General features: G+C 44.0%; 1 protein-coding gene across 1 annotated transcript in view; it reads left to right on the forward strand.

Moving 5' to 3' along the window:
* The window catches only part of LOC124259545, a 48,494-nt gene that overhangs the window by 14,115 nt on the left and 10,758 nt on the right, over nt 1-23,621 (forward strand). The window contains exons 5-10 of the mRNA XM_046693687.1: nt 6,407-6,552; nt 17,662-17,770; nt 19,040-19,152; nt 21,520-21,748; nt 22,293-22,865; nt 22,980-23,133. Of these exons, the coding sequence (XP_046549643.1) occupies nt 6,407-6,552; nt 17,662-17,770; nt 19,040-19,152; nt 21,520-21,748; nt 22,293-22,865; nt 22,980-23,133 (1,324 nt within the window). The remainder of the gene's footprint in view (nt 1-6,406; nt 6,553-17,661; nt 17,771-19,039; nt 19,153-21,519; nt 21,749-22,292; nt 22,866-22,979; nt 23,134-23,621) is intronic.

Raw genomic sequence — 23,621 nt, forward strand, 5'->3', positions numbered from 1 at the left:
AAGTGGCTGGTTCTAACTGTACATATTAAGGCACTGATTCTACCTATATATAGGAAGAGCCTGGTTCTAACTGTCGATATGAAGGCACTGATGCTATCTATATATAGGAAGGGCCTGGTTCTAACTGTACATATGAAGACACTGATTCTATCTATATATAGGAAGGGCCTGGTTCTAACTGTACATATGAAGGCACTGATTCTATCTATATATAGGAAAGGCCTGGTTCTAACTGTCGATATGAAGGCACTGATGCTATCTATATATACGAATGGCCTGGTTCTAACTGTCGATATGAAGGCACTGATTCTATCTATATATACGAAGGGCCTGGTTCTAACTGTCCATATGAAGGCACTGATTCTATCTATATATACGAGGGCCTGGTTCTAACTGTACATATGAAGACACTGATTCTATCTATATATACGAAGGGCCTGGTTCTAACTGTACATATGAAGGCACTGATTCTATCTATATATAGGAAGGGCCTGGTTCTAACTGTACATATGAAGGCACTGATTCTACCTATATATACGAAGGGCCTGGTCCTTCCTGCGCCTGTGAAGGGTTTTATTCTAACTGTACACGTGAAAGGTTTTATTCTCCCTCACAAATGTATGATATCAATCTACCTGAATACACTTTTCTGAAGGGTAGACAAAGTCTATGGTCTAGACTACCAGTATTCCTTCTTCCATTTTGTGGGAGCCGCGGTGGCTGAGTGAGTAGTCGGCTGACTTTGTGTGCTGGCGATTAGGTGCCTATCTCTGATGGTGGGGGTTCAAATCCCGGATGGGACTGAACCCAATAAAATTACTAGAATTTGAACTTTACTGATAAATCCCAGGTATAACATGTGTAACAATGATCAACTTCTACAAATTTATGACATGATTCTACCAGTACACACACAGGACATATTCTACATCTGTATCACAATTCGTAAACTGTAGGTGAAGTATCCCCGACAGGCAAATGTAAAGATATTCAAAGTACACAACATTATTAATCATTAACTGTAGGCCATAGTTCACCGTCGTTTCATGTCAGTCAGATTCTCGTACACTTTCTGGCTGATTAATCACCCTTATATTGTTACGGACAGGAAATGGAATAGGAAGGGAAACCCGGTTGTTTGTTGCACAGCCGTTTGCATAGTGTGAGTATATAGTGTGATCAGTAGACACACGGACCAGTCAGACATCAAACAGTGGGCATCCCTGACATTCCTACGGTGGCGCTCGTCACAGGGCTGATCGCCACTGTAATTAGACAGTGAGTAATCGCCCTCATCCCGCCCATGTCGAACTAATCAAACTATTGATCAGACGCCTCCATCCCATCCTGTCATTCATCTAATTGGGCCTGACATCATCTGTTACATCCACTCAATGTGTGCAGTTAATGCGCTGAAATTAGTTGTTCAAGTGACTAGTCAGCAGGTGACCGTCACAGAGGTAGAATCAGGTCCTCCTGGTGAAGAGACACCGAGGTCCACGATGTGTGGAGGTAGAATAGGGTCCTCCATAAGTAGATATAGATTAGAATCGCGTATTCTCTCCGAAGAATCAAGCTCTCTTAGAAAAGTAGTTTTCAACTGAAATAAAAGTGATTTCTAGCTGTGCACCAAACTGTGTCAGTGCACGTAACTGACCAAATGTGTCAGACACATAAATGATCCGAGAAAGATTTAAGATGTGTTTTACTCTTCCAAATTGTCATAAACTTGCTGAATATGTTCCAACAGCAGAGTGTGCCACTCTTGCGAAAACAGGACGTGTATTGAGAAACATGTAGGTCTCTTGAATAAGGTTACTCGTTTTCATGTTTGTGTTATTGAGATAAAGCTAAATTAATTTGCCAGGTGAATATTTAGGAATCGAGTACCATCCGCTGCATATGCCACATCTCCATGCTTCAAGTATCACGCCCTCTGGTACAATGGGATGTTTTAATGCCCAATATAACACGATCCTACACATGAGTAACTTCAACATATCGTGTAAAGTTTTTTGAAAGGTGGATCGATGTGCATATTAAAACAGCTGTGAAGTTATTGTTTGTGTAGACAATCGACAGCCATCTGTTACTTGTGAGAGCAGAGCAATAGTGAAGCTGGTGCATTGCGGAAGGGCACCAGACAGGCGATAAACGTGAACATAAGTCTTAGCCTTATTTCAAACCAATATAATTATGTACACACATGCATTTCATCTTCTCCTGCAACATGTACCCTCTAATCCTACTGCACGTGTCCATTTTCAAGAAACGTGATTCCCCTTCTCCTGCTAGAAGTGCCACTTCTCCTGATCCAATCGTCCCTTCTCACACTGATTTCCCTTCTTCTCCTACACGTGTAATTTCTCTGATACAAGAATTTCCCTTCTCCTTCTACAAGCGCCCTTTCTCCTGAAACGTTATACCTATTCCCTTACTGAAACGTGATTCACCTCCTGCTGCTGCATGTGTCATTTCTCCTAATACAATATTCCTCTCCTCTTACCACAGAGACCCATTCTCTGATACATGCCTGCCCTTCCCCTACTACAAGTGCCTTTTCTCCTGATGCATGATTCCCCTTCTCCTGCAACACGCGCCACCTTTACCTGCAACACGCGCCACCTTTACCTGCAAGATGTGCCACAGTTATGTTTTATGGGGGTCGTTTTACAGTCACAGAAAATTCACGATACATTAGTCACTGAAAATTGTCGTCATGACTATACATGTCTGTAAATGCTTAATTTTATGCAAGCGCGTTATGCAAGTGATGGGTTGAAGTAAGATTATGAAGGTTCAAACATACACATTTCGTCGGAAATATATCGGCTAATACACACCATGTATAGGTGTACAGACTGACATGACATGAACTATGGCCACAATGTTCAACAACCCCAGTCTGTCCATGGCGGTGTTGTGGGTCTGTCAGTCTACTGGCGGCCTCCGCCATATCATCAGCCCTCCGGGCAGTTCTGTCCCTAGGTCCCACCAAGGAAAACCATTCATATTATCTAGTGATTCCCAATTTCAGCAAATGATTGATTTTCGGAATTAGATTTATAAAATGTCGGAGCAAGTTGCACGAAACATTACGATGTTCACAAGTTCTCTGCAAATGGGTATTCTATTCCTGCAAAAGTTGAAACATTTTTTATATATTTTTATAGATCGTATTTATGGCTATACCATATAAAATGTTTCTAGATAAGCAGTTCTCTCATGTAAATATTCCTTGTATCAGAGTATATGTGTGTCAGATAGGACTATCAACAAGAGTATATGTGTGTCAGGTAGGACTATCAACAAGAGTATATGTGTGTCAGATAGGACTATCAACAAGAGTATATGTGTGTCAGGTAGGATTATCAAAAAGAGTATATGTGTGTCAGATAGGACTATCAACAAGAGTATATGTGCGTCAGATAGGACTATCAACAAGAGTATCTGTGTGTCAGGTAGGACTATCAACAAGAGTATATGTGTGTCAGGTAGGACTATCAACAAGAGTATATGTGTGTCAGGTAGGACTACCACAAGAGTATCTGTGTGTCAGGTAGGACTATCAACAAGAGTTTATGTGTATCAGGTAGGACTACAACAAGAGTATATGTGTGTCAGGTAGGACTATCAACAAGAGTATATGTGTGTCAGATAGGACTATCAACAAGAGTATATGTGTGTCAGGTAGCACTATCAACAAGAGTATATGTGTGTCAGATAGGACTATCAACAAGAGTATATGTGTGTCAGGTAGCACTATCAACAAGAGTATATGTGTGTCAGATAGGACTATCAACAAGAGTATCTGTGTGTCAGGTAGTACTATCAATAAGAGTGTATGTGTGTCAGGTAGGAACACCACAAGGGTATATGTGTGTCAGGTAGGACTACCACAAGAGTATATGTGTGTCAGGTAGGACTATCAACAAGAGTATATGTGTGTCAGATAGCACTATCAACAAGAGTATTTCTGTGTCAGATAGCATTATCAACAAGGGTATATGTGTGTCAGATAGGACTATCAACAAGAGTATATGTGTGTCAGATAGGACTAACACAAGAGGATATGTGTGTCAGATAGGACTACCACAAAAGTATATGTATGTCAGATAGGACTACCACGAGAGTATATGTGTGTCAGATAGGACTAGCACAAGAGTATATGTGTGTCAGATAGGACTAACACAAGAGTATATGTGTGTCAGATAGGATTACCACAAGAGTATATGTGTGTCAGATAGGACTATCAACAAGAGTATATGTGTGTCAGGTAGTACTATCAATAAGAGTGTATGTGTGTCAGGTAGGAATATCACAAGGGTATATGTGTGTCAGGTAGGACTACCACAAGAGTATATGTGTGTCAGGTAGGACTATCAACAAGAGTATATGTGTGTCAGATAGCACTATCAACAAGAGTATTTCTGTGTCAGATAGCATTATCAACAAGGGTATATGTGTGTCAGATAGGACTATCAACAAGAGTATATGTGTGTCAGATAGGACTAACACAAGAGGATATGTGTGTCAGATAGGACTACCACAAAAGTATATGTATGTCAGATAGGACTACCACAAGAGTATATGTGTGTCAGATAGGACTAGCACAAGAGTATATGTGTGTCAGATAGGACTAACACAAGAGTATATGTGTGTCAGATAGGATTACCACAAGAGTATAGGTGTGTCAGATAGGACTATCAACAAGAGCATATGTGTGTCAGGTAGGACTACCAACAAGAGTATATGTGTGTCAGGTAGGACTACCAACAAGAGTATATGTGTGTCAGGTAGGACTACTAGCAAGAGTATATGTGTGTCAGGTAGGACTACCAACAAATGTATATGTGTGTCAGGTAGGACAACCAACAAGAGTATATGTGTGTCAGGTAGGAATACCACAAGAGTATATGTGTGTCAGGTAGGACTATCAACAAGAGTATATGTGTGTCGGGTAGGACTATCAACAAGAGTATATGTGTGTCAGGTAGGACTACCACAAGAGTAAATGTGAGTCAGATAGGACTACCACAAGAGTATATGTGTGTCAGGTAGGACTAACACAAGAGTATATGTGTGTCAGATAGGACTACCACAAGAGTATATGTGTGTCAGGTAGGACTACCAACAAGAGTATATGTGTGTGAGATAGGACTACCACCAAAGTGTATGTGTGTCAGGTAGGACTACCAACAAGAGTATATGTGTGTCAGATAGGACTACCAACAAGAGTATATGTGTGTCAGGTAGGACTACCAGCAAGAGTACATGTGTGTCAGGTAGGACTACAAACAAATGTATATGTGTGTCAGATAGGACTACCAACAAGAGTATATATGTGTCAGGTAGGACTACCACAAGAGTATATGTGTGTCAGGTAGGACTACCAACAAATGTGTATGTGTGTCAGGTAGGACTACCAAGAAGAGTATATGTGTGTCAGGTAGGAATACCACAAGAATATATGTGTGTCAGGTAGGACTATCAACAAGAGTATATGTGTGTCAGGTAGGACTATCAACAAGAGTATATGTGTGTCAGGTAGGACTACTACAAGAGTAAATGTGAGTCAGATAGGACTAACACAAGAGTATATGTGTGTCAGGTAGGACTAACACAAGAGTATATGTGTGTCAGATAGGACTACCACAAGAGTATATGTGTGTCAGGTAGGACTACCAACAAAAGTATATGTGTGTGAGATAGGACTACCACAAGAGTATATGTGTGTCAGGTAGGACTACCAACAAGAGTATATGTGTGTCAGGTAGGATTATCAACAAAAGTATATGTGTGTCAGATAGGACTACCAACAATAGTATATGTGTGTCAGGTAGGACTATCAACAAGAGTATATGTGTGTCAGGTAGGACTATCAACAAGAGTATATGTGTGTGAGATATGACTGACTGACTGACTGACTGAGTTTGGTTTTACGCCGCTTTTGGCAATATTCCAGCAACATCACGGCGGGGGACACCAGAAATGGGCTTCACACATTGTACCCATGTGGGTGAGATATGACTACCAACAAGAGTATATGTGTGTCAGGTAGGACTATCAACAAGAGTATATGTGTGTCAGGTAGGACTATCAACAAGAGTATATGTGTGTCAGGTAGGACTATCAACAAGAGTATATGTGTGTCAGGTAGGACTACCACAAGAGTATCTGTGTGTCAGGTAGGACTACCACAACAGTATCTGTGTGTCAGGTAGTACTACCACAAGGGTATATTTGTGTCATGTAGTACTACCAACAAGTGTAAATGTGTGTTAGGTAGTACTACCAACAAAAGTAAATTGGTGTCAGATAGGACCACCAACAGATGTGCATGTGTGTCAGGTTGGATTACCAGGAAAGGTAGATGTGTGACAGATGTACATGTGTATCTTTGCAGCCCCCTACCTCGATTACTTCTACCCTACTCCATATGCTGTTGTCTTGGGCAATAACGAGCGGACCTTCGAGCGAGTGACGCCCAACAGATGTGCACGCAGCTGTCTCGAAGAGACCAAGTTTGTCTGTCGTTCCTTCGATTATCAGGTAGGACAACTTATAAGATAATTATAATGTCACTTATAAAGCGCAAATGTCCACACACGTATGAATGCTCAGTGCGCCGAAATGAATAGAGTAAAGGAGTTACTCACAGACACAGTGGAACAGGTGGGTTTTAACTTTTGACTTGAAGGTTGAGAGACATTCACAGAGTTTGAGGAGGTAAATAGTTCCAAAGAGGTGGTGCAGCATATGAAAAAGATCGTTTCCCTTAGCGGGATTTCACCGGCTGCGTTTGACAGTTAAACATTACATGGACAGCTCCAATAAACGTATTAGAATAATCTTAATTTGTATTATATGGTCTCTGATGAGAGATACAAAGGTGAAGCTGGGTTGTGAGAAAAATATATGTGAGGCCGCGGGTGAGAGATACAAAGGTGAGGCTGGGTAGTGAGAGATACATAGGTGAGGCTGGGTAGTGAGAGATACAAAGGCGAGGCTGATATATGAGCGATACAAAGGCGATGTTGGGTAGTGAGAGATACATAGGCGAGGTTGGTGTATGGGAGATACAGAGGCAAGGCTTGGGTGTATGAGAGATACAAAGGTGAAGGCTGGGGTGTGAGAGATACAAATATGTGACGCCGCTGAGATACAGATGAAAAAGTGTGAGGCAGGTGACGGTGAGAGATACAAAGGTGAGGCTGGGTGAGATGGGAGAATACAAAGGTGAAGCTGGTGTATGGGAGAAACAAAGGTGAGGCTGGTGTATGAGAGTTTACAAAGGTGAGGCTGGGTAGAGAGAGGCACAATGGATACAAAGGTGAGGCTGGTGTATGGGAGATACAAAGGTGAGGCTGGATGAGTGTGAAGAGATACAAAGGTGAGGGCTGGTGTATGGGAGATACAAGAGGTGAGGCTGTGTGAGTGAGAGATACATAGGTGAGGCTGGGTGAGTGAGAGAGATACAAAGGTGAGGCTGGGTAGTGAGAGATACAAAGGTGAGGATGGGTGAGTGAGAGATACAAAGGTGAGGGCTGGGTAGTGAGAGATGATACAAAGGTGAGGGCTGGGTGAGTGAGAGAGATACAAATGTGACGCTGGTAGTGAGTGAGAGATACAAAAGGTAAGGCTGGGTAGTGAGAGATACAGAGGTAAGGCTGGGGTGTTTAAGAGATACAAAGGTGAGGCTGGGTAGTGTGATATACACAGGTGAGGCTGGTGTATGAGAGATACAAAGGTGAGGCTGGTGTATGAGAGATACAGAGGTGAGGCTGGTGTATGAGAGATACAAATGTGAGGCTGGGTAGTGAGATATACAAAGGTGAGGCTGGTGTATGAGAGATACAAAGGTGAGGCTGGTGTATGAGAGATACAAAGTCGAGGCTGGTGTATGAGAGATACAAAGGTGAAGCTGGGTAGTGAGAGATACATAGGCGAGGGTGGGTAGTGAGAGATACAAATGTGACGCTGGTGTATGAGAGATACAAAGGTAAGGCTGGGTACTGAGTGATACAAATGTGACGCTGGTGTAAGAGATACAAAGGTGAGGCTGGTGTATGAGAGATACAAAAGGTGAGGCTGGTGTATGAGAGATACAGAGGTGAGGCTGGGTGAGTGAGAGATACAAAGGTGAGGGCTGGTGTATGAGAGAGATACACAAGGTGAGGCTGATGTATGAGAGATACAAAGGTGAGGCTGGGGTGTATGAGAGATACATAGGCGAGGCTGGCTAGTGAGAGATACGAAGGTGAGGCTGGTGTATGAGAGATACAAAGGTGAGGCTGGTGTATGAGAGATACAAAGGTGAGCCTGGGTAGTGAGAGATACAAATGTGAAGCTGGTGTATGAGAGATACAAAGGTGAGCCTTGGTAGTGAGAGATACAAAGGTGAGGCTGGGTAGTGAGAGATACATAGGTGAGGCTGGTGTATGAGAGATACAAAGGTGAGCCTGGGTAGTGAGAGATACAAATGTGACGCTGGTGTATGAGAGATACAGAGGTGAGGCTGGGTAGTGAGAGATTGAAAGGTGGGGCTGGGTAGTGAGAGATACATAGGTGAGGCTGGTGTATGAGAGATACATAGGTGAGGCTGGGTAGTGAGATATACAAAGGTGAGGCTGGTGTATGAGAGATACAAAGGTGAGGCTGGTGTATGAGAGATACAAAGGTGAGGCTTGGTAGTGTGATATACAAAGGTGAGGCTGGTGTATGAGAGATAGAAAGGTGAGGCTGGGTAGTGAGAGATACAAATGTGAGGCTGGTGTATGAGAGATACAAAGGTGAGGCTGGTGTATAGGGAGATACAAAGGTGAGGCTGGGTAGTGAGAGATACAAAGGTGAGGCAGGTGTATGAGAGATACAAAGGTGAGGCTGGTGTATGAGAGATACGAATGTGAGGCTGGTGTATGAGAGATACAAAGGTGAGGCTGGGTAGTGAGAGATACAGATGTGAGGCTGATGTATGAGAGATACAAAGGTGAGGCTGGTGTATGAGAGATACAGAGGTGAGGCTGATGTATGAGAGATACAAAGGTGAGGCTGGTGTATGAGAGAAACAGAGGTGAGATTGGTGTAGTGAGAGATACAAAGGTGAGGCTGGTGTATGAGAGAAACAAAGGTGAGGCAGGTGTATGAGAGATACAGAGATGAGACTGGGTAGTGAGAGATACAGAGGTGAGGCTGGTGTATGAGAGATACAAAGGTGAGGCTGGTGTATGAGAGATACGAAGGTGAGGCTGGTGTATGAGAGATACAAAGGTGAAGCTGGTGTATGAGAGATACAAAGGTTAGGCTGGGTAGTGAGAGATACAGAGGTAAGGCTGGGGTGTATAAGAGATACAAAGGTGAGGCTGGGTAGTGTGATATACAAAGGTGAGGCTGGTGTATGAGAGATACAAATGTGAGGATGGGTGAGTGAGAGATATACAAAAGGTGAGGCTGGTGTATGAGATAGAGAGTAGAAAGTCGAGGTGAGGCTGGTGTATTAGAGATACAAAGGTGAAGCTGGTGTATAGAGAGATACAAAAGGTGAGGCTGGGTGAGTGAGAGATACAGAAGGTGAGGCTGGGTGTATGAGATATAAAAGGTGAGGCTGGGTAGTGATGAGATACACAAATTGAGGCTGGTGTATAGAGAGATACAAAGGTCAGGCTGGGTGAGTGAGAGATACAAGGGTGAGGCTGGTGTATAGAGAGATACAAAGGTAAGGCTGGTGTATAGAGAGAGAATGCTGGAGTATAGAAGATGAGGGGTGGTGTGTATGAGGAGAAACAGAGGTGAGGCTGGGTATGTAGGGAGATACAAAGGTGAAGCTGGGTGGGAGGCAGAGGTGAGGCTGAAAGAGAGATACAAAGGTGAGGCTGGTGTATGAGAGATACAAAGGTGAGGAATGCTGGTGTATGAGGAGATACAAAGGTGAGGCTGGGTGAGTGAGAGATACAGATGTGAGGGCTGATGTATGAGGAGATACAAAGGTGAGGCTGGTGTATGAGAGAGATACAGAGGTGAGGCTGATGTATGAGAGATACAAAAGGTGAGGCTGGTGTATACAAGGTGAGGCTGGAGTATGATACAGAGGTGAGGGCTGATGTATGAGAGATACAAAGGTGAGGTGAGGAGCTGGTGTATGAGGAAAGAAACAGAGGTGAGGTTGGTGTAGTGAGAGATACAAAGGTGAGGCTGGTGTATGAGAGAAACAAAGGTGAGGCTGGTGTATGAGAGATACAGAGATGAGACTGGGTAGTGAGAGATACAGAGGTGAGGCTGGTGTATGAGAGATACAAAGGTGAGGCTGGTGTATGAGAGATACAAAGGTGAGGCTGGTGTATGAGAGATACAAAGGTGAGGCTGGGTAGTGAGAGATACAGAGGTGAGGCTGGTGTATGAGAGATACAAAGGTGAGGCTGGTGTATGAGAGATACAAAGGTGAGGCTGGGTAGTGAAAGATACAGAGGTGAGGCTGGTGTATGAGAGATACATAGGTGAGGCTGGTGTATGAGAGATACAAAGGTGACGCTGGGTAGTGAAAGATACAAAGGTGAGGCTGGTGTATGAGAGATACATAGGTAAGGCTGGTGTATGAGAGATACAAAGGTGAGGCTGGGTAGTGAGAAATACAAAGGTGAGGCTTGGTAGTGAGAGATACAAAGGTGAGGCTGGTGTATGAGAGATACGAAGGTGAGGCTGGTGTATGAGAGATACAAAGGTTAGGCTGGGTAGTGAGAGATACAGAGGTGAGGCTGGTGTATGAGAGATACAAAGTTGAGGCTGGTGTATGAGAGATACAGAGGTGAGGCTGGTGTATGAGAGATACAAAGGTGAGGCTGGTGTATGAGAGATACAAAGGTGAGGCTGGTGTATAAGAGATACATAGGCGAGGCTGGTGTATGAGAGATACAAAGGTGAGGCTGGTGTATGAGATATACAAAGGTGAGGCTGGTGTATGAGAGATACAAAGGTGAGGCTGGTGTATGAGAGATACAGAGGTGAGACTGGTGTATGAGAGATACAGATGTGATGCTGGTGTATGAGAGATTCAAAGTTGAGGCTGGTGTATGAGAGATACAGAGATGAGACTGGTGTATAAGAGATACAAAGGTGAGGCTGGTGTGTCTGAGTTACAAAGTTGAGGTGTCACCTCATTTCTTTATGCTTGTATCTTAGAAGAAAATGCATAAATGAACATAAAGACGTCAGTTCACTGGTAGTCGACCTAACGGTAGCAATTAAGATGAATAAATCTTAATTAGTCAACAAGAGACAAAAAGTTATGTAAGTCATGGATCTGTTGTGGCCATTTGCCACAATGGATTGGTGCACACAAGACACACAGCAGAACTATACTGGTAGATTTAATTGAGTGGAGGAGGTGGAGAGGGATTAGGTTAGCAATGGGGGAGGATGGCTGGGCTGGGGGAGCGACTCAACGATGCAGGTGAGGAAAGCAGGTGAGAACTACACCGGATGTGCGGAAGTGACTCTCGCCTGGAGACAGCGGAATCGATACTTCTCTACAGCCCAGTCATTATCTTGCTTTGATTTTTAATCCTTGATGGTTTGAGCTTTCTGCAGTACAGTACGTGAATACCAATTATTGATGGTGGGCAAAAACAAGGACAAAGGGATTTGGTTTGCAAGATCGAAAGTTGCACAATATTTTAATAAACATAATTTATCATTTATTTCCCTCTCCAATAACTTACTTGCAAATCTCAGCCATTGATTCAACTGTGTCACACTCGTGTCAACAGTGTAAGTAAAAGCTATATAGTGTATAGATGGTTCAGTGATGGGCCGGGAGAAGCGGTGTATTATGTATTGGGTAGTACACTCCTGTGTATCAGTGTGACTCAGGAGCGACTGGTGCACATAGACTTGTGTATCAGTGTTGCTAAGGGTGGTGGGTGCACATAGAGTTATGTATAAGTGTTGCTAGGGGTGGTGGGTGCACATAGAGTTGTGTATCAGTGTTGCTAGGGTTGGTGGGTGCACATAGAGTTGTGTATCAGTGTTGCTAGGGTTGGTGGGTGCACATAGAGTTGTGTATCAGTGTTGCTAAGGGTGGTGGGAGTTGTGTATTATGTTGAGGGTGTATGTGCATAAGTGTTGCTAGGGGTGGTGGGTGCACATAGAGTTGTGTATTAGTGTTGCTAGGGGTGGTGGGTGCACATAGAGTTGTGAATCAGTGTTGCTAGGGCTGGTGGGTGCACATAGAGTTGTGTATCAGTGTTGCTAAGGGTGGTGGGTGCACATAGAGTTATGTATAAGTGTTGCTAGGGGTGGTGGGTGCACATAGAGTTGTGTATTAGTGTTGCTAGGGGTGTTGGGTGCACATAGAGTTGTGAATCAGTGTTGCTAGGGCTGGTGGGTGCACATAGAGTTGTGTATCAGTGTTGCTAGGGCTGGTGGGTGCACATAGAGTTGTGAATCAGTGTTGCTAGGGCTAGTGGGTGCACATAGAGATGTGTATAAGTGTTGCTAAGGGTGGTGGGTGCACATAGAGTTGTGTATCAGTGTTGCTAGGGGTGGTGGGTGCACATAGAGTTGTGTATCAGTGTTGCTAGGGTTGGTGGGTGCACATAGAGTTGTGAATCAGTGTTGCTAGGGGTGGTGGGTGCACATAGAGTTGTGAATCAGTGTTGCTAAGGGTGGTGGGTGCACATAGAGTTGTGTACCTGTGTTGCTAGGGGTGGTGGGTGCACATAGAGTTGTGTATCAGTGTGTTGCTTGCTGTTGCTAGGGGTGGTGGGTGCACATAGAGTTGTGTATCAGTGTTGCTAGGGGTGGTGGGTGTGCATGAAGCTGTATATCAGTGTGATTAGGGGTGGTGGGTGCACATGAAGTTTTGTATCAGTGTTGCTAGGGGTGGTGGGTGCACATAGAGTTGAGTATCAGTGTTGCTAGGGGTGGTGGGTGTGCATGAAGCTGTATATCAGTGTGATTAGGGGTGGTGGGTGCACATGAAGTTTTGTATCAGTGTTGCTAGGGGTGGTGGGTGTGCATGACGTTTTGTATCAATGTTGCTAGGGGTGGTTGGTGTCCATGAAATTTTGTATCAGTGTTGCTAGGGGTGGTGGGTGTGCATGAAGTTTTGTATCAGTGCTGCTAGGGGTGGTGGGTGCACATAGAGTTGTGTATCTGTGCTGGTAGGGCTGGTGTGTGCACATAGAGTTGTGTATCAGTGTGGCTAGGGGTGGTGAGTGCACATGAAGCTGTATATCAGTGTACCTAGGGGTTGTGTGTGTACATGTAGATATATACATGGTTCAGGGAGGTGGGCGAGGTACATGTAGATATATACATGTTTCAGGGAGGGTGGGCGAGGTACTTGTAGATATATACATGGTTCAGGGAGGGTGGGCGAGGTACATGTAGATATATACATGGTTCAGGGAGGTGGGCGAGGTACATGTAGATATATACATGGTTCAGGGAGGGTGGGCGAGGTACTTGTAGATATATACATGTTTCAGGGAGGATAGGCGAGGTACTTTAGATATATACATGTTTCATGGAAGTGGGCGAGGTACTTGTAGATATATACATGTTTCATGGAAGTGGGCGAGGTACTTGTAGATATATACATGTTCAGGGAGGGTGGGCGAGGTAGTTGTAGATATATACATGTTTCAGTGAGGGGAGGCGAGGTACTTGTAGATATATACATGTTTCAGGGAGGTAGGTGAGGTTCTTGTAGATATATACATGTTTCAGGGAGGATGGGCAGGAGGTACTTGTAGATATACCTATATACATGTTTCAGGAGGAGGGGATGGGCAGGAGGTACTTGTAGATATATACATGTTTCAGGGAGGATGGGCGAGGTACTTGTAGATATATACATGGTTCAGGGAGGGTGGGCGAGGTACTTGTAGATATATACATGTTTCAGGGAGGATGGGCGAGGTACTTGTAGATATATACATGTTTCAGGGAGGGTGGGCGAGGTACTTGTAGATATATACATGTTTCAGTGAGGGGAGGCGAGGTACTTGTAGATATATACATGTTTCAGGGAGGTGGGCGAGGTACTTGTAGATATATACATGTTTCAGGGGAGGGTGGGCAGAGGTACTTGTAGATATATACATGTTTCAGGAGGGGATGGGCGAGGTACTTGTAGATATATACATGTTTCAGGGAGGATGGGCGAGGTACTTGTAGATATATATATGTTTCAGGGAGGTAGGTGAGGTTCTTGTAGATATATACATGTTTCAGGGAGGATGGGCGAGGTACTTGTAGATATATACATGTTTCAGGGAGGGTGGGCGAGGTACTTGTAAATATATACATGTTTCAGGGAGGGTAGGCGAGGTACTTGTAGATATATACATGTTTCATGGAGGATGGGCGAGGTACTTGTAGATATATACATGGTTCAGGGAGGGTGGGCGAGGTACTTGTAGATATATACATGTTTCAGGGAGGATGGGCGAGGTACTTGTAGATATATACATGTTTCAGGGAGGGCGGGCGAGGTACTTGTAGATATATACATGTTTCAGGGAGGGCAGGCGAGGTACTTATAGATATATACATGCTTCAGGGGAGGGTAGGCAGGAGGTACTTGTAGATATATACATGCTTCAGGAGGGGTGGGCGAGGTACTTGTAGATATATACATGTTTCAGTGAGGGGAGGCGGGGTAGTTGTAGATATATACATGGTTCAGGGAGGATGGGCGAGGTACTTGCAGATATATACATGCTTCAGGGAGGGTGGGCGAGGTACTTGTAGATATATACATGTTTCAGGGAGGATGGGAGAGGTACTTGTAGATATATACATTTTTCAGGGAGGGTGGGCGAGGTACTTGTAGATATATACATGTTTCAGGAAGGATGGGCGAGGTACTTGTAGATATATACATGTTTCAGGGAGGGCGGGCATGGTACTTGTAGATATATACATGTTTCAGGGAGGGCGGGCGAGGTACTTGTAGATATATACATGCTTCAGGGAGGGTAGGCGAGGTACTTGTAGATATATACATGCTTCAGGGAGGGTGGGCGAGGTACTTGTAGATATATACATGTTTCAGTGAGGGGAGGCGGGGTAGTTGTAGATATATACATGGTTCAGGGAGGATGGGCGAGGTACTTGTAGATATATACATGCTTCAGGGAGGGTGGGCGAGGTACTTGTAGATATATACATGTTTCAGGGTGGATGGGCGAAGTACTTGTAGATATATACATTTTTCAGGGAGGGTGGGCGAGGTACTTGTAGATATATACATGGTTCAGGGAGGATGGTCGAGGTACTTGTAGATACATACATGTTTCAGGGAGGATGGGCGAGGTACTTGTAGATGTATACATGTTTCAGGGAGGGTGGGCGAGGTACTTGTAGATATATACATGTTTCAGGGAGGGTAGGCGAGGTACTTGTAGATATATACATGTTTCAGGGTGGGTGGGATAGGTACTTGTAGATATATACATGTTTCAGGGAGGGTTGGCGAGGTACTTGTAGATATATGCATGCTTCAGGGAGGGTGGGCGAGGTACAGGTAGATATATACATGCTCAGGGAGGGTAGGCGAGGTACTTGTAGATATATACATGTTTCAAGGAGGGTAGGCGAGGTACTTGTAGATATATACATGTTTCAGGGAGGGTGGGCGAGGTACTTGTAGATATATACATATTTCAGGGAGGGTGGGCGAGGTACTTGTAGATATATACATATTTCAGGGAGGGTAGGCGAGGTACTTGTAGATATATACATGTTTCAGGGAGGGTGGGCGAGGTACTTGTAGATATATACATGTTTCAAGGAGGGTAGGCGAGGTACTTGTAGATATATACATGTTTCAGGGAGGGTGGGCTAGGTACTTGTAGATATATACATGTTTCAGGGAGGGTGGGCGAGGTACTTGTAGATATATGCATGCTTCAGGGAGGGTGGGCGAGGTACAGGTAGATATATACATGTTCAGGGAGGGTAGGGATGATGGGAGGACACATGCTTGTGTCATTGTTGTACAGAGTTGCTGAGGTAGACGGGCAAGAGGCTTATTCTCCTTGTTAGGCTCATTACTCATTGATCTCATTGTGATCGATATTCCCAGCGGGACGACAAGTCTAAGCGATCGACTGATTGAGCGTTTATATTGTTGCAAACAAGGTAGTCGCAGGCCCGCCTTTTCACGCCGGAAATGTAGGCCAATTTTGTGTAAAATAAGGTTTTTAATTTCCTATAGGGGAGATTATGATCTCACTGGTCATGTTTTTAGATGAGAGTATTTGATCCCTGAACGAGGATAATGAATTGTGTGCTTCTGACGCTGGGACTCGGTGCAGTATTAATTTTAGATCCAAGAGATACAGGCACTTTTGCCATTCAGCAGAGTTTCGTTCATGATATCACAGTGTCTTCTCCGCCGACCTTCCAATACATTGTCAGTGTTATTTTTCATGATGAATGTCAAGCACAGAATTCCGCTTAAAATGCAATTCTTAGGTTCTGATCCCGTGGTTTTAAGACCAGGCGATATCCCTCCTCTAGCTCTGGCTTACTGTATCACAAATGTCCATCTGTAACACCTACAAAAGTCCTGCAAGATTTCCATGTGTAATACCAACACATTCCTAGAACATGTGATATTGACAACATTCCTCCAACATATTTTCCAATTATATTCCAATTTTCATCTATAACATCTACATTCCAACAAAATCCCAAGAAACAAATATGCCTGTTATACCCACACAATTCCTCCAACATATTCATCTGTTATACCTTCAAAATTCTTAAAGCAGTTTTGTTTATATACTCATGCCAATAATGTTTGTCACCCCCTTCAATTGTTTTAACTGGAGAGGGTGTGTGGGGTGTTGGGGTGGGGAGGGGGTGACAACCATTATTGGCATGAGTGTATATGCATACACTGGCTTGGATGGTGACAGTGTTTATTATAGTACATGTGTTCTAGATGCAGGATGAATTTAGAAGTGGTTGCTATGGTGACAGTGTTCATTATAGTACATGTGTTCTAGATGCAGGATGAATGTTGAAGTGGTTGCTATGGTGACAGTGTTCATTATATAGTACATGTGTTCTAGATGCAGGATGAATGTTGAAGTGGTTGCTATGGTGACAGTGTTCATTATATAGTACATGTGTTCTAGATACAGGATGAATGTTGAAGTGGTTGCTATGGTGACAGTGTTCATTATAGTACATGTGTTCTAGATACAGGATGAATGTTGAAGTGGTTGCTATGGTGACAGTGTTCAGTGTGGTATCCGTGTTCTGGACGCAGGATAAATGTTGAAGTGGTTGCTATGGTGACAGTGTTCAGTGTGGTATCCGTGTTCTGGACGCAGGATGAATGTTGAAGTGGTTGCTATGGTGACAGTGTTCAGTGTGGTATCCGTGTTCTGGACGCAGGATGAATGTTGAAGTGGTTGCTATGGTGACAGTGTTCAGTGTGGTATCCGTGTTCTGGACGCAGGATGAATGTTGAAGTGGTTGCTATGGTGACAGTGTTCAGTGCAGTATCCGTGTTCTAGACGCAGGATGAATGTTGAAGTGGTTGCTATGGTGACAGTGTTCATTGTAGTATCCCAGTTCTAGATTCTAGATTAGGGTTGAATTTCATTGCATGGTGACAGTATTAGCAGTTTAGTATCTGTGTTCTAGATACAAGATGCCTCCTGTATGCTGAGTTCCAAGACCGGAAGTGACGTAGGAGGCCTATACGATCAAGGATCTGCCCAAGTTCATCATTTCGAAATGAAGCCATTTCTAGGTATGCCACTATCTAACGCAGGCGCATGGGAGGTAATATTTGTGACGTATATCCGAAACAAAGCAGTGTACGTGAAATTGTTTTCGAGATCAACTTCATATAAATGGTATGTTTGCAGTATCTGGAATGACCTTATTCTTCACGACACGAGAACAGCTCTATCGGTATTTGGCCTTTACTGATCAAACAGACGACAGTGTGTTCCTGACTTGTTTCGGTCTTTTTATGTCTGAAACAAACTCTGTTGGTTAATTAAGCAATTACTGTGCCTTGTTCTATATTAGTCACAGGATCAAGGGGAGGCGGGTAATGAAACCAACGATACAGTCTCAATGTACCAGTTGCTAGGAAACACAACATCTTTGTATGTGGAAACATAATACATAGTTAGTAACGTTAGACGGTGTGTTTGTATTGAAGTGTTGCAATAACTGCCGCTTATACTGCAAGAGTCAGGTAACTAGAGGTAGGCGACCGTCAGATGCTTCTAGTCATTATGTGTAAGTTGAAGATCACCTTAGACTAGCTAGAGATATTAATCAATAGCGTATAACCCTTCTCTACATATTCAATACTTTCTGACAGCTTAGGCTGAAATACAACGGCACTGACTCTAATGTAACGATCACGTACTTGCTGGAAGATGGAATATATTGAAGTGTCGGTATGTGTCATTGGTGAAGGTTAGGTGGAAGACACTAAATATTAGTATACAAAACAGGAAATGGCCCTTGGTTACACCCTATGTACGCAGCAACATCTTGCAACGTAGCCCAGAAAGTGACGCCAATGACTTAATTTAACAATCGAATCATTAGGCACAGGCAGTCTTAATCAAATTACATTGCATTTAGAGAATAAAACAAGGCCAGGTCAGCTTGGAATAGTGTGTAGTCAACGTATAACTCTTTGTAGATGGTATCGCTATTTTATGACACATGAAGAGAAGAAAGACAAAACCCTTTCTATGATCACTGCTATATATAGTGTGTGTTATACTCCCTACGAACAACTTCAAAACATGCACTTGATTGGTTAAAAAAAACCGTACTGAATGAAGCTGACTGTATACACAGGCTACATATTTTTGCTAAGGACATGCTAAGGAAATATTTGGAGTTTATTGTGCAGGGAACAACCGCAATATATTTACTATGGTCACTAGTATAGATGACGAGTCGTACGGTAATGCGTGAGGCGGCAATGCAGGTCTGTCTCTTCCAGTCTCTTGTGACCCGTTAATAATAATAATGTCCAATATACTCCTAGACTGTGGCGGTGTGATGACTACTGCAACTGGTAATTTCGCTAGCCCGAACTGGCCCCGGAAATATGCACACCATCTGAACTGTTCCTGGCACGTCAGTGTACCTCAACACAAGGTAGGTCTACCAGTGTTCTGTCACCTGTAGAGGAACAGTGTCCTGACATATCTGTGTACCTCAACACAAGGTAGGTCTACCAGTGTTCTGTCACCTGTACTGGAACAGTGTCCTGACACATCAGTGTACCTCAACACAAGGTAGGTCTACCAGTGTTCTGTCACCTGTAATGGAACAGTGTCCTGACATATCAGTGTACCTCAACACAAGGTAGGTTTACCAGTGTTCTGTCATCTGCAATGGAACAGTGTCCTGACACATCAGTGTACCTCAACACAAGGTAGGTCTACCAGTGTTCTGTCACCTACACTGGAACAGTGTCCTGACACATCAGTGTACCTCAACACAAGGTAGGTCTACCAGTGTTCTGTCACCTGTAGAGGAACAGTGTCCTGACATATCAGTGTACCTCAACACAAGGTAGGTTTACCAGTGTTCTGTCATCTGCAATGGAACAGTGTCCTGACACATCAGTGTACCTCAACACAAGGTAGGTCTACCAGTGTTCTGTCACCTACACTGGAACAGTGTCCTGACACATCAGTGTACCTCAACACAAGGTAGGTCTACCAGTGTTCTGTCACCTGTACCGGAACAGTGTCCTGACACACCAGTGTACCTCAACACAAGGTAGGTCTACCAGTGTTCTGTCACCTGTACTGGAACAGTGTCCTGACACATCAGTGTACCTCAACACAAGGTAGGTCTACCCATGTTCTGTCACCTGTAGAGGAACAGTGTCCTGACATATCTGTGTACCTCAACACAAGGTAGGTCTACCAGTGTTCTGTCACCTGTAGAGGAACAGTGTCCTGACATATCTGTGTACCTCAACACAAGGTAGGTCTACCAGTGTTCTGTCACCTGCAATGGAACAGTGTCCTGACACACCAGTGTACCTCAACACAAGGTAGGTCTACCAGTGTTCTGTCACCTGTACTGGAACAGTGTCCTGACACATCAGTGTACCTCAACACAAGGTAGGTCTACCAATGTTCTGTCACCTGTAGAGGAACAGTGTCCTGACACATCAGTGTACCTCAACACAAGGTAGGTCTACCAGTGTTCTACCAGTGTGTCCTGTCACACCAGTGTACCTCAATGGAACCAGTCTGTCATCTGCAATGGAACAGTGTCCTGACACATCAGTGTACCCTCAACACAAGGTAGGTCTACCAGTGTTCTGTCACCTACACTGGAACAGTGTCCTGACACATCAGTGTACCTCAACACAAGGTAGGTCTACCAGTGTTCTGTCACCTGTAGAGGAACAGTGTCCTGACATATCAGTGTACCTCAACACAAGGTAGGTTTACCAGTGTTCTGTCATCTGCAATGGAACAGTGTCCTGACACATCAGTGTACCTCAACACAAGGTAGGTCTACCAGTGTTCTGTCACCTACACTGGAACAGTGTCCTGACACATCAGTGTACCTCAACACAAGGTAGGTCTACCAGTGTTCTGTCACCTGTAATGGAACAGTGTCCTGACATATCAGTGTACCTCAACACAAGGTAGGTTTACCAGTGTTCTGTCATCTGCAATGGAACAGTGTCCTGACACATCAGTGTACCTCAACACAAGGTAGGTCTACCAGTGTTCTGTCACCTACACTGGAACAGTGTCCTGACACATCAGTGTACCTCAACACAAGGTAGGTCTACCAGTGTTCTGTCACCTGTACCGGAACAGTGTCCTGACACACCAGTGTACCTCAACACAAGGTAGGTCTACCAGTGTTCTGTCACCTGTACTGGAACAGTGTCCTGACACATCAGTGTACCTCAACACAAGGTAGGTCTACCAATGTTCTGTCACCTGTAGAGGAACAGTGTCCTGACATATCTGTGTACCTCAACACAAGGTAGGTCTACCAGTGTTCTGTCACCTGTAGAGGAACAGTGTCCTGACATATCTGTGTACCTCAACACAAGGTAGGTCTACCAGTGTTCTGTCACCTGCAATGGAACAGTGTCCTGACACACCAGTGTACCTCAACACAAGGTAGGTCTACCAGTGTTCTGTCACCTGTACTGGAACAGTGTCCTGACACATCAGTGTACCTCAACACAAGGTAGGTCTACCAATGTTCTGTCACCTGTAGAGGAACAGTGTCCTGACATATCTGTGTACCTCAACACAAGGTAGGTCTACCAGTGTTCTGTCACCTGTACTGGAACAGTGTCCTGACACATCAGTGTACCTCAACACAAGGTAGGTCTACCAGTGTTCTGTCACCTGTAATGGAACAGTGTCCTGACACACCAGTGTACCTCAACACAAGGTAGGTCTACCTATTTCCTATTTCGTTTCATGGATGTCTGTCACACCAATGTCTAATACACTAGCATGTCTATCATTTCAGATAGTCCACTTTACTTTCACTCACTTAGTCCTGGGACGCAAGACGCACAACCCGTGTGATGATGTCAATGATAAGCTGATGGTTATGGAGATGACGTCACATGGGCCAGTGCGGTTCTGTGCAGATCAGAATATTGGTTCCTACGTGAGTCAGTCCAACAACATAACCATTCAGCTGGTCACCAATGGTCAGCACGATGCACAGGGATTCAGAGTGTTCTATGAAACAGGTATTCAATCCATTGTTCGTGGGTTGTTTCTGTTCCACGTAAAAGGAAACTTGTTCAAGTTTAAAGTTGTTTTCGACCCTTATTTTTGCCACCTTTATTTTAAGCCATTCATCGTTCATTTAATAAAAACCTTGGTATAAAAACAGTCGGTACGTTTGTATGTCTTGCTTGGAGTGGCCGACTATTGATTTTCCCCGTCTTTCTTGAGAAGGAATAATACAAATTACTTAATGTAATCAGTCAAACAGTAGAAAAGCTCAACACACCTGCATAGAGGCAAACAATGCCTGCACATACGTGTAAGCGATGTTATCTCCAAGTAACAAACCCAGAAGGAAAATTCGGATGATCAAAGACTTGGTGGTGGGCCAGAAATACATTTTGATTACAATGAGGATAATTTCGAGCCATTTGGCTTTTGGAATCCGAAATTTATTAATCAGTAGATATGGTAGTGAATACTCATGGGATTGTGGAACATGGACTTTTTTCTAACAGTTCCTGATATATTTGTGGATATCGCCTAACCGAGTTGCTGTTCCAGACTGGCCCTGCCACGCCCTGCTGACAACGGACTTCGGTGAGTTTGCCTCCCCAGGGTGGCCCCAACAATATGCGGCCGACCAGACATGTGTGTGGACTATTACAGCGCCCCCTGACGCCAGGGTGTTTCTACACTTCACAAACATAGACTTCCCCAAATATGGCTTAGGGCGATGTAATGAACACTACGACAGCGTGGAAGTGTACGACGGAGAATCGCCCGCTGCCGCTCGCCTTACCATCCTGTGTGGATCCGAGGCCCCCTCCTCCATCACATCCCGCTACAACACATTACTGGTCAAGTTCCATTCGGACTCTTCGAAGGAAAGAACCGGATTCCATGCAACCTATAAATTCCTGTACAAAGTGACCAGTTCCCCCAGTATAGTGACCACAACCTCAGTTCGGCTTGGGGTGAAGGTGCAGCAGGAACGCCCACAACACAACGACACCTCTCTTCAGAGTGCACTTACCGCGGACTTTCTGGAACCAACGTATGACTTCTCCAACAGTGAGCATGGTTTGGCCAGTCCTGCAGATATAACCACCACACGTGATATGCAGAGACGTGAAGGTTAGAACACACGAGTTTACACTGTTGTTCCAAACATCCTTGCATCGTATAACACTGATATATCCCAGTAGAGGTATACCTAGGTGTCGATGATGTATATATCCTCTTTTACAGGTGAGAACGGTGGAGTTCTGGTAGGCGTGATGGATGACGAGACTCCAGATCAAGACAAGAAGTACCTGTACATCATGTGGACGCTCGTCACCTCGCTCTTTGTCATGCTTATCATCGTCATCATCGTCCTCGTGGTTGTCTGCAGATATTACAAGTAGGTTACAATATTAACACCACCCTCCAGCTCATCTTCTATAATTGCCCTCTGTAATCGTGACTCAGTTACTATTGCTATTGGCTATACGAGGGAAGGAATACTATCTGTAGTTGAAGGTCTTAGCCGCAGTGATACATTTCAAGGTTAAAAGGGCTGTCAAAAGGGCATACGTACATGTCTGAAGAATATCTTCACCATCCACACACAGCATACATAGTTGTAACTGAGCAGTTTACTGTGAACACGGTGCATGGTATTCACTATAAACAATACTCATTAAACAGTTTACTGTGAACATGGTGCATGGTACTCACTATAAACAATACCCATTAAACAGTTTACTGTGAACACAGTGCATGGTATTCATTAAAAACAATACCCATGAAACAGTTTACTGTGAACACGGTGCATGGTATTCATTATAAACAATACTCATTAAACAGTTTACTGTGAACACGGTGCATGGTATTCACTATAAACAATAC

The sequence above is a fragment of the Haliotis rubra genome, unplaced genomic scaffold (genome assembly GCF_003918875.1).
Source record: "Haliotis rubra isolate DU_JTF1 unplaced genomic scaffold, ASM391887v1 Scf728, whole genome shotgun sequence".
NCBI classification, from domain to species: domain Eukaryota; kingdom Metazoa; phylum Mollusca; class Gastropoda; order Lepetellida; family Haliotidae; genus Haliotis; species Haliotis rubra.